At 51.8% G+C, this 15,512-nt stretch overlaps 1 protein-coding gene across 1 annotated transcript; it reads left to right on the top strand.

The window, feature by feature from the left end:
* Window positions 1-232: 232 nt before the first annotated feature.
* SFTPD (surfactant protein D) lies at window positions 233-15,077 on the top strand. The gene is made up of 8 exons (XM_045876228.1): window positions 233-289; window positions 2,298-2,499; window positions 10,092-10,208; window positions 10,680-10,796; window positions 11,107-11,223; window positions 11,620-11,736; window positions 12,344-12,427; window positions 14,701-15,077. Exons 2-8 carry the CDS (start codon window positions 2,301-2,303, stop codon window positions 15,075-15,077), a joined length of 1,128 nt encoding a protein of 375 aa, XP_045732184.1. The 5' UTR covers window positions 233-289; window positions 2,298-2,300.
* The last annotated feature ends 435 nt before the right edge of the window (window positions 15,078-15,512 follow it).

Below are 15,512 nucleotides of genomic sequence, written 5' to 3' on the forward strand. Positions count from 1 at the left end.
GCCATTTAACTCACAGGGCTTCAGGGGGGTACCGGTGAGATCACAGACTGAGAGTTCTATAAACTCTAGGGCGATATGTGTGTAGTGATATGAATATCAGTGGCAGGTTTCCAGAACACAGGTGGGGGTGAGAGTAAGTCAACAAAGAAGAAATTGCCCCACTTCCTGGAAAGAGCTCTTAGAAGAACAGGGCTGGGCGGCTCAAGTTACAAGGTAGGCATAAATAGCTAGTGCCTGCCAAGGAAAGCCTAGTTGGACTGGAGATCCTGGAGTCCCAGAAGAAGCAACTGTGAGTGTTTCTGTCCTTTGCCCTCATTTTGTTTTCCCAATGCCTGGTGAATATCTCTCTACCCATATGGCTGCTTTATCCTACTGGTCCTGTGAAGGCAGGATCTGGGTAGCTATTCTGGTCTAGGAGGTTGATGGGTAGGGGGCAGAGTGGGGTAATGAGGAGTGCTCTTCTGCCCCTCACTGCTCCCTATGCCCTCTGGGCTGGGGGAGGGTGGATCACTTGGATGGCACCCACCCAGACCCCAGACACCATTGTCTGGAAGCCCCAGTGGAAAATGCAATTTCAACTTCTCTCGTAGTTCCTCTCCATTCCCCATTTCTTCAGAAAGAAGGCTGGTAGAGGAGAAACAGACCAGGCTTTCACGGGTCTGGGTTCTAAGCTCATCCACATACCAGCTGCCTGTGGGACATGGACATTCATACTTTTCTCATGGGTGAAGAAGTCCACCTCTGAGCCTTCCACAGCTGTGGCAGGCTCAGAGGTGGACTTCTTCCTCCTCAGGGGGTGGATTTCCCTGAGACATTCGGTCAAATGTTTCCTTTAAAAAATAGACTTACTGGACTAGGTCACTAATTTTCAGGGGAGTCATTTTTCTCAATAAAATCTGAATCTGGAAGCTTGGCGCGAACACTGTGGGTTGAGGGGGCTGCGGCTCTGCGCACTCCCTCTGTAGCCCCAGCTGAAACGCCTCATCTGAACCGTAGGTCTGAAAACCTGTGAGTTAGCTCTCTTCGAGGCCACTTCCTGCTACAGTGGACTGTGGGGCCTTCTATGGCATCTTGAGCTGCTGGGCAGAATGCCTGTTGCCTTTTGTTCTTCCCCAGATTTGGCATGCAGGGCCCCAGAGTTGAGATAGCTGCCAACAAGTGGACAATGCCCTTGCTCTGGCCTGGGTCCTTGGGTGCTCATGATCGAGCTTTTGCCACAAGTCCGGTGAAGGCCTGGTGACCCCCTCCTCCTTTGCACATGTCCCCCAGGCTTTGTTCCTAGCCTCTGCAACTCCCACAAGCTCTTTCCATGCTCATAACTTTACAATTTCTCTCTGAGAGAGGAAAGACGCCCAATATTGGAGGTGACTCAGGCCCTGTACCGGCCCTGGTGTCACTTAGTCCTTAAGTCCCAGGCAGTTGGTAACTGGATGCCCTACTGGACACCTGCTCTTTCTTATCCCCAAACTAGCCTTCCCCTGACCGAACCCATCTCACACGTCCCCTTCCGCCCTGAGGCCTTTCTTTTAAGTGCTCTTAGGTTGTTGGAGCAGAATACTACGTGTCCCAGGGGCTCTCCAGCTACTAACTTCATATCTCTGAGGACTTTCACCTGGATTCTCTGTGGGAATTTCCTTACGGAGACAGTGTCTAGTCCAGGGATGGCTAATCAGCTGGAAAACATGCAACCACATACCCATCCTGTGCTCAGGACAGACATCACTAAGCATCCAGGACTCTGACTCCTTTTCAGAATAGCACTGCAGACGACACGAGTGCTAGTCCATCCAAGGCAGCAAGTGAGAGGGAACGGGTTTGCCTTGTCGGAGCTAAGCCACCCACCTTAATAATACAGGCAGGGAGAAGGAGGTCCGGTGGGGAAAGGTCCTTTCCAGAACTACCCAGTGAATCCTTCCTGATTCATGGCTTCACGAATCATGACTTCAGTGAGGAATCATGACTTCATGGCTTCAGTGAGGAATTCTACATCCTAGCCCTGGTGCTGATAGCAGTACCCAGGGAAGACACAAGAAAGGACAACACGGGGCATCTGAAAGTAGGTGGATACTGCTGTCAACTCATGTCAGGGGTTCCATCTGGGTAACTCGTGCTCTCCCAGGCCAGACCATATGCCCACCTGGTCCCTCCACTCTTTTGGGAGCCCTGCTGCTCTCAGCCCCACAGGAGGGAGGGGGGTTGTGGAGAGGTGCTTCTCCTGACCTTCAGGAGTCAGGCCAAGCCCTAACCCATGTCCTAGGACCAAGAGCATGTCCTTTCTCTTTCTGTCATCTGCCTAGGCCATGCTTCTCCTCCCTCTCTCCATGCTGATCCTGCTCACACAGCCCCTGAGGTCACTGGGAGCAGAAATGAAGACCTATTCCCAGAGAGCAGCGGCCAGCACCTGCACCCTGATCATGTGTAACCCCGTGGAGAATGGCCTGCCCGGTCGTGATGGACGGGATGGAAGAGAGGGCCCCCGGGGCGAGAAGGGGGATCCAGGTAGAGCTGGGACCATGGGCTCGTCCTGGTGGAATGGGGTGGGCATTGGAATTGTAACCAATCCAGAAATGCTGGTTGTTCTGCTGTAGAAGGCTCAGAGGTGGACTTCTTCCTCCTCAGGGGGTGGGTTTCCCTGAGACATTCGGTCCTTCTGAAATGCTGTTTTACCATTTGAAAAATGACCAGCTGTTCTGAGCCCCCAGGTGCCTTCCTCCATTACCAGTTGCCCTGACTCCTCCCCCGGATTCTTCTGATTCCTCCCACCCCAAGAATGAGGAAATAGTGGGGACATGGAATTTGTGGTTCTCCAGAACCCAGCTCCAGGGACTTAACAGTTGGTCCTCCAGATTAAATGGTGTCTGTGCGGGGAGATAAATATTTTTAATACTGCATGAAGAATGGGAAAGAAGGAGGCTCAGTGGCCCCAGACTCAGGTCTGATCAAAAGGATTTACCCTAATACATTACGGAGAGAATGAAAGGGAGCTCACATTTCTTTCTCCTAGCCTTGTGCTTGGGCATCACTGAGTAATTCATTTAACCCTACCAAATGTTTCACAAGAAACAACATATGACTCACATTTGGCAGGTGAGAACATGGTGACGCAGAAAGGCCAAATGACACCCAGTGTGGAGGGGAAAAGACACGGGCTTGTGCATCAGACAGATCTGTGCCAGACAGCTAGCTCCATCTCCACAGCAGAGACCTACCCTGGGACAAGCCAGTGTCCCCGAGTCTGTTTGCTCATCTATAAATGGGAATAATATCGACCACACAGTGACGAATAACTGAGCCAAGGTTCTACTTTTTTGTTAAGTTGTCAAGATGAAGGTGCATGTTCCTGCTGGTCCAATCAGGTGAATTCCCCTGAGGTTCCCAAAGGTACTGATTATTAAGGGAATTATCTGAGTCTCAGTGGCAAGGCGTCAGAATTCAGTGAACCAACAACTAAGACAAGGGATCTGCAGGCACTGCATTTTGGTTGGGGAGGAAGGAAGGAAACTAACAACATTTAAGCTGGAAAGAATGGGTAACATCTCCAGGCTTTGTAGGGTAAGGCGCAAGCGAGTATCTATCTGTCCATCCTTTACAGACAGAAAGTGGCTCCCAACGTGAATGGCCTGGGGCTTGGGGAAGGCCACCTGGAAGGGAACTCAGAAGAAGGGTGGTATTCAGGGTGTCCACATCTTGGAGAATCCCCGATCTCTCCAACTCTCAGAGGGGCCCTGAATTAAATCCCAGGGGTGTCTTTTCCTACAGTCGCCCTGTGACCCTGCAGCATCGAGTGTGGCTGAGCCCCCCTCTTTTGTGCAGATGCCTCCCCCCCAACCCATGCACATGCACATACCTTGGGTTGGTGCTTGGAGAAAGAACCATACACAGTTGGGCCCAGGAACCAAGCTGCACTCTGGCTCCTGGATTGCAGGCACATGACATTATGGGTCTGAGAATTTCCTAGAGAGCTTGGAGCACCTCAGAATCCCGACCCAAGGAAGTCTGGCTGGGGCTAGAGTCTGGACTTATGACAATGTCCCCTGCAGATGCTGACGCACAGGGTTCCAGATAGGCCAGAGAGAAGAGAGCCTTGAGCAGAGGTGGAGGGTGGAGTCGGGTCACTATGGTAATGCCTCAGGCATATCATGGATGGTCCATAAGACCCCATCCTGTTTTGGGGGCTGTATTTCCAGGGACAGTCCCCTTATTCCTCAGCACCTCCAAGATTCCTTCCCAGAAGGATTGAGCAAGAGCGTCCCTCCAGGGGCACGCATCTCCCTCAGAATAAAACCACACACTCCTCAGCAGCCCACAAGGACACTCCACCCCTGCCTATTTCTTTGACCTCGCCTCCTTCTCCTCTGGCCACACTGGCTCCTTGCTGATCCCTAACCACATTCAGCCCCCCACCTACTTGAGGCCCTGTCACTGCTCTCCCCATAGCTGCCCTTGTGGGTCACTCCTCACCTTCCTCCTGGCTTTCCTCACAGACCACCTTCTCCGCGAGTCTGTCCCTGACCACCCTACTTAGAAGACACTGCGCTCCCTTCTGACACTCTCTGTGCTTTATTTTTCCTCTGTGGCACTTATTCTGATCTAATAAACCCTAGGTTGTACATTTTAATTTTTAAGATCTCTTTCTATGCAGTTGGGTTTAAGCTCCAAGAGGAAGGGATCTGCTTTTGTGTCTGCTTCTTTCCCTGGCATGTCCCAACATCAAGATGCTGTCTCGTGCACAGTAGAAGTTTCAGCGAGTACTTGTGGAATAAAGGAAGGGAAAATGAAAGGAGAGGAGGGATTTACTGCGGTGAAGACTGGCCACACTGCTGGTCCTTAAAGCTTCACTTCAGGCCATACTGAGGTACAGGGCTGGCCTTTGGGGGACACTAGGATGCAAAATTGGTGTTTGTTTGTTTTTTTAAGATTTTATTTATTTATTTGAGAGAGAGAGAGCATGAGAGAGCACAAGCAGGGGGGAGGGGAAGAGGGAGAAGCAGGATCTCCACTGAGCAGGGAGCCCCACATGGGGCTCGATACCAGGACCCTGGGATCATGACCTGAGCTGAAGGCAGATGCTTAACTGGCTGAGCCACCCAGGCGCCCCCAAATTAGTGCTTTTGGAGGCATGGGTGCTTGCCTGGGTCCCCTCTTCCGGCCTCCAGGGCTTGTGCACCATGGATGGGAGACCTCTACCGCTCCTTCTACCTGTCCCCAGCCCAGCGAGGGTGAAGCCCAAGAGAGGCTCAATCTAGGGGCAGGACATTTCTGCCCCAGCACAGTGTGACCTGTTGGACATGGGATGTGGGGCCCAACCTATAACTCACTCTGCTTCCATTGCATTCCCAATGAGGATCATAACTAGAAGCAGGACGCCATGCCCAGCACAGAGCTTCTCAACCACCCATCCCAGGCACCAGCCCCCCGCCACCGGCTCATTCTTGCTCAGGCTGGCCTGGTCGCTCCTCCCCTGGGAGCACATTTTCTAAGTCTAACATGTCCCCTTTCCTCTGCAATTCTCTCTAAATCCTCCTCACCCTAAAGTCCCATTTCTTCTTCTAGGAAGAGAGCTCTGGGCATGTGTGCGTGCTGGGGTTGGGGTGATGATGTGACGGGACGAGGGACATCTTGTGAATTGTCTTCCTCACTCATGGCCTGTGCCTCACAGTTGAAAATCCTATCCCAAATCCCGTGCAGACCGGGACCTGGTGCTAACATTTGCATCTCGCCCAGCGCCGGGCCTATGGTTGTATTGCATGGCTTCTTAGTGAACAAGTAAGTAAATGAAGAAGTCAGCACCACCTGTCAGGTGTCATTTCTTTTTGCACGTGAATGTTTATAGCAGCTTTATTCACAACAGCCCAAAGGCCTGGCGATGGGTGAATGGACGAACAAGATGTGCTCTGTCCATTTGGTGGAACATGACTCAGCCATAAAAGGAAATAAAGTGCTGAGACACACTGTGAAGTGGATGGCTCTCAGGGACGTCACCCCCAAGTTACAAAAGCCAGACGTCAAATGTCATAAGTTGTAGGGATCCATGTATATGAAATGTCCAAAATAGGAAATAGAGACAGAAAGCAGAGTAGTGGCGTCCAGGGGCTGGGAGGAGGGGGAATTGGGGGTGATGGCTTAGTGGCTATGGTTTTTTTGAGGGGTGATGAAATGATTTTGAACTTAATAGAGGAGTGAGTGAGTGAGTGAGCTAACTGCCACTGAACTGTGTGCTTTGAAAAGGTTAATGTGGGGCGCCTGGGTGGCTCAGTTCTTAAGCGTCTGCCTTCGGCTCAGGTCATGATCCCAGGATCCTGGGATCGAGCCCCGCATCGGGCTCCCCGCTCGGCGGGAAGCCTGCTTCTCCCTCTCCCACTCCCCCTGCTTGTGTTCCTGCTCTCGCTGTCTCTGTCAAATAAATAAATAAAATCTTAAAAAAAAAAAAGAAAAGGTTAATGTTATATGAATTTCACCTCAGTTAAAAAAAAAAAAGAATAACCAAAAGAACAGAACTGAGTGTAAAACTCTTAAACATTGAGAGTCATCTGCTCCTGTTAATCTTTTGGGGGTAAATCTTGAGTAATGGCAGGCCTAGGCAGCCCTTCTGGAGGTAACACGTCTTTCTAAAAATGCTTGATCATTTTTCCAATACAAAAATAATTTGTGACCACTAAAGAAACAACAAGAAAGTTACCATTACCTTGTGTCACTAGGAAGGAACAGCTGGTCACACTTCTATATATGCTTCTGTGTCTTTCCCAGTACGTCCTGCATGTGCACGCCCTACACACCCATGTACGTACTTGTGAAACAGGATCCCGTTGCGCATAGGGATACATTAGGTTACAATTTGGTCTCTTTTCTATGGTTTCAAGAGCATATTGCATTGCTTTTGCTTTTTTTTATTGAGGTATAATTGACATATAACATTGTCTTCGTTTCTGATGTATAACAGTGATTCAATATTTGCACGAATTGTGAGATGATCACTGTAAGAAGTCTTGTCAACGTCTGTTACCACACATAGTACAATTTTTTTCTTGTTGTGATAAGAACTTTTAAGATCTACTCTCTGGGGGCACCTGGGTGGCTCAGTTGGTTGGGCGACTGCCTTCGGCTCAGGTCATGATCCTGGAGTCCTGGGGTCAAGTCCCACGTCGGGCTCCCGGCTCCGCAGGGAGCCTGCTTCTCCCTCTGACTCTCTCCCCTCACATGCTGTTTCTCTCTCTCTCTCTCTCAAATAAATAAATAAAATCTTAAAAAATATATATGTATATATAAAAAAGATCTACTCTCTGACGTGAGGTAAACCTCAGAGAAATTGCCACAATAGCTCATGTATAGGCAATCTTGCTTGTTATTCTGTGGGGATAGTAACAGGACCCCATGGGCATATGATTATTTAAATGGCAAAAAAAAAAAAAAAAGGATTTGATTCCCCAACGATTATATAACTCAACTAGAACCTTGATCAATTCTATGTGGCTGGGATAACAAAAATTGCTCTTTTAAAGCCAGAGTTTACCCCACTGCATGGGATTAACTATGGGCTTACAGAGATAATGGATGATCCCACTTTCTTTATGATTCAATTGGATAATGTCCTTGGGGATGCCCTTATATCCTGAAACAAGTCTTCTCCCACTTGCCGGTGATTCCTTATGATTAAGATACTGTTAAGGCTAGACCTTAAATGAAGAGAACTTCTTCTTTTTTCTTTTTAAGATTTTATTTATTTATTTGACAGAGAGAGACACAGCGAGAGAGGGAACACAAGCAGGGGGAGAGGGAGAGGGAGAAGCAGGCTTCCCGCGGAGCAGGGAGCCCTATGCGGGGCTGAGCCAAAGGCAGACGCTTAATGACTGAGCCACCCAGGCGCCCCTTACGAAGAGAACTTCTTGATAGTTTTATCTCATAGTCATTTATCCTAGAAGCTGCCTCTATTGATGTACACTTGCAAACAAAGGCTTTAGCCAAACATACAACATACCACAGCCCTCCTGGTAAAAAGAGCCTCAGAACTCACTATGGGACTTCCAGGACTTACATAAAATAAGCAAAACAGTATGCTTGCTCAGCAGGACTCTAAATGTTACTTCCCAGGCGCTAGATGTACTCAGCCAAGAATTAAGTGAAGTCAGAGAGGGACTTCTCCAGAACGGTGCCACTACTGACTGCCTAGTATTACTAGGGGTATGAGGGATTTCCTCATGTGTTGTTCTAACGTTTACAGGTGTCCCAATTAATAGGGGACGTTTGCAATCCGTTAAATAAGATCAAGATATCTACTAATCTCTTTGACAAAATTGGTAACTGGGGATCTTATCTAAGGAATGTGATCATAATTTGGGGCCTAATACTTGTTTTATGTTCATCCTTTTGCATGTGCTGCTGCATGTCCCGTTTGCTGTCCGTCATGACCCCCTGGAGCCATACCGCCGGCCTCTGGACCGACTCCTGGATAGATTCTAACTGCTGCACAGCCCGCCATCCCAGTTCAGCAGGAAGCAGCCAGAGTGGTCACTGTCCAATTCCCTAATGGCAGTTAGGGTTACTATTTCCAGGGGAAAGAATGACTAAGGGACAGGGGAGGCTAGGTAGGGAGAGATAGATAGGGGGCTATGTGATCAGGCTCACAGAAATCCCAAAAATGTCAGGGTGTGGGGAAACAAGAGCTAAGGGAACAAACCGGACCACCCTGCCTAAGCATGTGGGGTGGGTGTCTTTTTTTATGATAATCACCTATGACCAACAAAGAATAACCAGACCCTAAAAAGGAAGTAAGCCATTGAAGGTGTTATCACTAGTCCTTGCTCAATGGTGATATAGAGAGGATAAAAGGATTTAAGGTCCCTGGTTAGCTGTTTATAAAAGACCAACCCTAAATGCCCTCAGTGGCGGACCCGTCTCACTCCTGAGAGCTTTTTTCTGTATCCTTGCTTAATAAACGTCTATCACTTTACTCACAAAAAAAAAAAGAAAAAGAAAAAAAAAAAAGATCTACTCTCTGAGCAACTTCCACATACACAATACGGTATTATTAATTCTAGTTGCCATGCTCTACATGACATCCACAGAACTTATTTTATAACTGGACATTTGTATCTTTTGACCACCATGAGCCATTCTGCCCACTTCCCAAGCCCACCTCTGGCAATCACCAATCTGTTCTCTGTATCTATGAGTTTGTTGTTTTTGTTTGTTGGTTGGCTTGTCTGTTTAGATTCCACATATAAATGAGATCATATGGGATTTGTCTTTCTCTGTCTGACTTAATTTCATCTACCATAATGCCCCCAAGTCCATCCATGTTGTTGCAAATGGCAAGATTTCGTTCTTGGTTATGGCTGAGGAATATTCCATCATATATACACCTGCATTTTCTCCATCCACTCATTCATCAATGGACATCTAGGCTCTAAGCCGTCTCCATGTCTTGGCTACTGTAAACAATGCCACAATGAACATGGGGGTGCAGATATCTTTTTGAATTAGTGTTCTTGCTTCCTTTAGATAAATACCCAGAAGGGGAATTGCTGGATCATATAGTAATTCTACTTTTAATTTTTTGAGGAACCTTCATTCTGTTTCCCACAGTGGCTGCACCGATTTACATTCCCACCAACAGTGCACAGGGGTTTCCTTTTCACCACATCCTGGCCAACGCTTGTTATCTCTTGTCTTTTTTGATAATAACCATTCTAACAGGTGTGAGGTGGTATCTCATTGTGGTTTTGATTTGCAGTTCCCTGATGATTAGTGCCAAGTGTCATTTCTGATAGAAACTTTGGTTCTGGGAAGGCGAGAACAAGGAGTCCATGATCAAGGGTAAATGCTGACAGATTGCCGGCTGTAAATACCGTGGATAAGCCAAGTCGGTTGGGTCTTGGCTTGAATCCACAGCCAACTCTGGCTGGCCTGTTTTCTCACCTGTAAAATGGGGATGGGGACACCCATTTCCTGGATCACCACTGGACCAAGGAGTGTGGAGATGGAATGTCTCTTCAAGTAGAACCTTGAAGGCATGCAAGGGGCCTGACATTAGAGGCATCTGGCTCCTCCTAGGCCCAAGGCCAGGTTTATACCCATCTCTTCTGCTGCTACAGGTTTGCCAGGAGCTGTAGGGAGAGCCGGGATGCCTGGACCAGCTGGCCTAGTTGGGCCCAAAGGGGACAATGGCTCTGCGGGAGAGCCTGGACCAAAGGGAGACTCCGGACCATCTGGTGAGCAGCTGCGCATGGAGTTCGGCTGTCTGCAGGTGCTGCTGCCGTCCCTGGGATTTGCCAGTAGACATGCACAGATCCCATCCCAGGGAGAAGGAAGAAGGTTGTTGTGAAGGTGGCACTGGGTTATCTCAGAGAAGCCTGGAAAGTACCACGGCTGCCTCTCTCACTTCTATCATTGCTCTCGTCTTTTCTTTTTTTTTTTTTTTTTAAGATTATTTATTTATTTATTTGAGAAAGAGAGAATGAGAGACAGAGAGCATGAGAGGGAGGAGGGTCAGAGGGAGAAGCAGACTCCCTGCCAAGCAGGGAGCCCGATGCGGGACTCGATCCTGTGACTCCAGGATCATGACCTGAGCCGAAGGCAGCTGCCCAACCAACTGAGCCACCCAGGCGCCCGCTCTCGTCTTTTCATGTGTTCCCCCGCCAACAAGGTTTAGCGCCACTGACCAGGGTGGTCTTTTTCCCCAGGACCTCCGGGACCTCGAGGCATGCCTGGTTCAGCTGGCAGAGAGGGTCCATCAGGGAAGCAAGGGAACGTAGGACCTCAAGGCCCACCTGGCCCTAAAGGAGAGGCCGGGCCCAAAGGTAGGTGGTTGGTATGTGGCTTGTCTGAGAGAGAGAGGGGAGGAGTATGGTGGCGGTCCGGGCTGGGACCTCAGGCAGCAAGCTCGGAGGGCCAGGAAAAGCCCAGACGGTCAGCGCTGGGTAGGCCAAGTCGTGGCCCCTTCCTCCCCTCCTTCCCACAATGGTGGCGTTTTCCTGTTCACCTCCCTGGAGGAAGCCCCGTAAGGGGCACCTTCTCCCTAGTTGGCTCTCTCCCCCTGGAGCGGTGGGTGAAAACTCCAGGACTGAACACACTCTCAGCAACATTTGTCCCAATTGATTCCTTCCTCAGGAGAAGCGGGTGTGGCCGGCAAGCCGGGCTCTGCGGGGACACAAGGTCCCACAGGTGTTAAAGGAGAGAGAGGTGCCCCGGGTGAGCACGGAGCCCCTGGGAGTGCTGGGGCAGCAGGTGAGTGATGGAAGGGGCTAGGGCCGGGCTCCGGTTCCCTTGTGTCCCCCTGGTGCTGCCGATGGCCATCTCTCCACCACCACCACTCATCACGTCAGAGCTGGTGTGACCAGGAGGGGAGAGTCTACGGCCAAGGAGGGTGACTGCTGGGCTCTGGGAGCTGTCTGCATCGAGGGAGAGTGACACGTGAGCAACAGGGCTAGTCTAGGTGCCAGAGAGGTGGGTCTTTGGGTGATGGGACGGTCAGCGTAAGGAGAGGGTGCATGGCTGGGTTCTGGGAACAGTCTGTATAGGGGAAGGGGGACCATAGGCCAGTTGGATGGTCCATGTACTGGGAGGCTGAAAATGCTGGAAAACGTGTACAGAGCTCACCCAGCTCTTCTTCTGTGATCCCAGGACCTGCTGGAGCCATGGGTCCACCGGGACCTCCAGGTGCCATAGGGCCCCCGGGACTGAAGGGGGACAGAGGTGCTCCTGGGAACAAAGGAGAGAAGGGAGAGAGTGGGCTTCCGGGTAAGGTGGCATCTGCCAGATTTGGGAGTTCCCACAGGGTGGGGGCAGGGGGAGGAAGGTGGTGCTCTTATCTATCAGGACAGCCTATCCTTCAGACTTCAGCCCCATTAATCATGGGGAGTGGTGGGAAACAGGAAAGCTAGCAGGCAGGAAGGCAGGAGAATTAGGCTCTGGTTTTAGACTTACTCAGTGGAGGGCAACCCTGGGCAGCTTTTCCATCTGATCACTGGGGAAAGCATAGCCCCCTTCCCGACTCAAAGCATAGTTTGAGTATCAAATAACCCAATGGATGGGAAGTATTCCTATCCCCCCAAAAAGAGGTGCTATGGGATGCCCAGAATTTGGAGTTCAAATGTCATGCGGTCCGTGTCTGTGAGGTGCAGGGACCTGCTTGTGGGACACTTAGTTCATAGCAGAACCACGGGAAATCTGGGAGGAACAGGGGTCGGTTATGTCAGCAGATATGGGCTTCTTAGGACCTGGTCCCAGCAGCTTAGCCCACCCCAAGTATGTGCCTGCAACTGGGCACCCTTCCCTTGAGGCCTAGGCTCTGAGCTGATCCCAGGCTACACTGGGCTTACCTTCCCTCGGCCTCTCTCTTCGGCAGACATCACTGCTCTGAGGCGGCAGGTGGAGGCCTTGCACGGACAGGTACAACACCTCCAGAATGCCTTCTCTCAGTATAGGAAAGGTAAGTTCCTGGGCCTGACTGGAGCCAGGCACCAAGGCTAGGCCCCCGACTGGGTCTGGGCCTTGGTTTGGCATTGGCTGGGTTTGGGTCTAGGATTGGAATGGGCTGGGACCACATTTAGGGCTGGACCTGGCTCTGGGGCAAGGTCTGGGGCTGAGAATAGGGCTGGGACAGAGCATACTCCAGGATCTGCAAGTAGATACAAGAGACATATAGGAGGATGTGGCCCTATCGCCAGTTCAGTGGGGTGACAGAAGTATGGTAGATGTTATCAGGCTCTAGGATGCCCCCAGTATCACAGCCACCTGTGACCCAGTCAGTGCCCTAAACCCTGCCTACCCCATGCTGGTCCCTGTGATAGACAGCGGACACCCAACCCAGATGTATTCCTAACATCTGTGGGGCCCTGTGTGTGAGTGCCCAGAGACGTTGCTTCACGGCCCAAGGCAGCAGAGAATCCAGACACTGTCCTGAGAGCCGGGGCTGGGATGCTGCCCTTGGGGTTCAAGGCTGGTGGGGGCCTGGCCTTGCCGTGTGGCCAATCAAGTACCTCACCCTGGACATGCTCAAGGTTCTGACAGGGGCCTGGCTGCCTCTGGGCTCCAGCCAGTACTCTCCCTGAACCTCCCCCGGTGTTTCAAGCAGAGAGTCTTCCCTAACCCTGGAATGCTGCCGAGGCAGGGGCCCCCAGGAGTACATGCCTGAGTGCCCTGTGCCCTTTGGAATCTCCACCTCAGTCCTTGACTGCCCCCCCTCCTCATCTGTTCTCCCTGACTTCAGCACTGAGTCTACATCACTCATCCAATCTCCCTGATCCAAAAAAAAAAAAAAAGAACAGTTTTCTGAAGGAGTAGAGCATAAAGGGGCCTGACTGGGTAAGACACAGGGTTGTCCCCTAAGTACTTAAGTAGCAAGGATGAGAGTTTCAGGTATTGGGTATGTCTTCCTCGCTCCACAAACATATTTGCCCATGCGTTCACTCACTCCTATGCCCACTGCTGCACACAAAGCGGAACGTGTCCATAGGCTCCAGCCACGTGGGTGTACTCAAATACCTTCACTCACTCCGCGCCATGACATTATGAGCACAACCAGAGGTATGCACGTGTAGGTGTGCTCATGTATCTGGATGGTGGGTGCTGCCGTGTACCTTCGCACGAATACATGGACATGTTCGTGTATGCACGTGTGTACGCACCCAGATGCAGGGACGTAATGTGAACCCCCGCACGGGCCCCGTCCAGGGCTGCTTCAGGTGCCATCCTGAGCCTGTGGAGCATCTGGGCCCCGAGTCCGTGTTGAAGGTCCTCAGAGGAGGGCAGTGGGGCTGGGGCAGCCTGAGCCTAACCAGCCCAGGGAGGCCAGGGCGCAGCCCTCTCGGGAGCCCTGAGGATTTCCATGCCTGAGCCCAAAAGCGGATGGGATGGACTGAAAAGAGATACTTGATATGTCCCATGGGTGATGCTTTTATGAAGTGTGCCCCCACTTTAGAGATGAGGAATTAGAAGGCCTGAAAAGGGAAGTGACTTTCCTTTGCCCACCTAGACAGCCATTGCCAGGTTGGGGTGGAACCCCTGGCTTCTGATTCCCAAATAGGGCTCTCCCAGGACCGGTCCCCTCCCCCTGCCACCGCACCGCTCAGGTGCCTGCACCCCCCTCCCCCAGCTCCCCGGGGAGGCTGACTGGCCGGGGCATCACGCATGTGGGTACCAAGGGGCCAACATGGGTCTGCAGTGAGGGCCGAGATTAGCACGTTGAGGCTTTCGGATGCCCCCCCGCCCTTGCCCCCACCCACCACATAGCAACCCCACAGACCTGCTCTTATGCAGGGTCTGATTTTCATACTCTCAGAAACTACCCCAGCCGCCACACTGACATCTCCACGGCCAAAGTCATTCCAATCCCCAATGACCCCAGCACACAACGTGGGGTGAAGTAGGAAGAGCATGTTCTAGCTCTAGTGTCCCAGCAACAAGGTTTAATCCTCACCCTACATTCGGCAGGCCCGTGACTTTGGGCCTCTTACGTAACCTCCCTGAGCTCCAGGGTCCTCATCTGTAACTGCAGCCCACAGGACCTCCTCCCAGCGTTCACTGTGAAGTCAGGGCTGCTCTGGAACCAAGTGCCTCACTTTTGTCCTATCTGGTGCCCTGATAGCCCACCGGGGAGGCCTGGGTTGTGGGGGGGGCTCCAGTTGGAACACAAGGTCTCAGAGCCCCTGAGCTGGGGCCAGGTGCTGCCATAACCCCAATCTAACTCTCTTCTTCTCTTAGTGGAGCTCTTCCCCAACGGCCGAGCTGTTGGGGAGAAGATCTTCAAGACAGCGGGTTTTGAAAAGACTTTTGAGGACGCGCAGCAGGTGTGTATGCAGGCGGGGGGACAGATGGCCTCCCCACGCTCTGCAGCCGAGAACGAGGCCCTGCAGGAGCTGGCCACTGTTCAGAACAAGCCTGCTTTCCTGAGCATGACCGACATCAAGACAGAGGGCAATTTCACCTACCCCACCGGGGAGCCCCTGGTCTATTCCAACTGGGCCCCGGGGGAACCCAACAACAATGGCGGCTCAGAGAACTGTGTGGAGATCTTTACCAACGGCAAGTGGAACGACAAGGTCTGCAGGGAGCCGCGCCTGGTGGTCTGCGAGTTCTGAGCCGCGGGGGCCGGCGGGGAGCCTGGCCAGCGAGTGGGGGCCCAGGCCCGTGTGCTGCCAATGCCCCAATAAAATGGCGCCGCCTCTGCCGGCCAGGGCTTCTCTGCAGAGCCGTGGGGGTGGCCAGAAGGCAGGTCCCCGCGGAACGCCTCTCTCCGAGTCAGATGGCTTCACACACACAAGACCTGTCAGGAAGAAGGGGCCCGCTGCTCTCCCAGTGGCAAGGAATAAAATTGGGTCCCCACGACCTCCCCATGGCAAAATCCAGTGGCTCCTCCTCAGCCGTCCTCCTCCTCACACTCTCAGCCACGTTTGACCGGCTGACCAGCCCTGCCCTGCCCTCTTCCTCCTCTTCCAGAGCAGCGCTCTTGCTGACTTTTGTCTCGGCCTCGTCCGCCTCGTTTGCTCCTCCCTTCTTGACCGCTTCATGCCGCG

Source organism: Mirounga angustirostris, unplaced genomic scaffold (genome assembly GCF_029215605.1).
Source record: "Mirounga angustirostris isolate CCGP_5_RB_7025 unplaced genomic scaffold, mMirAng1.0.hap1 SCAF_6, whole genome shotgun sequence".
In the NCBI taxonomy this organism is placed as follows: domain Eukaryota; kingdom Metazoa; phylum Chordata; class Mammalia; order Carnivora; family Phocidae; genus Mirounga; species Mirounga angustirostris.

Coding starts and splice junctions, on each gene's coding strand:
- SFTPD (XM_045876228.1), top strand. CDS start 2,301: ATGCTTCTCCTCCCTCTCTCCATGCTGATCCTGCTCACACAGCCCCTG. Junction 10,209..10,679: donor GGGAGACTCCGGACCATCTG/GTGAGCAGCTGC, acceptor CTTTTTCCCCAG/GACCTCCGGGACCTCGAGGC. Junction 12,428..14,700: donor CTTCTCTCAGTATAGGAAAG/GTAAGTTCCTGG, acceptor TTCTTCTCTTAG/TGGAGCTCTTCCCCAACGGC.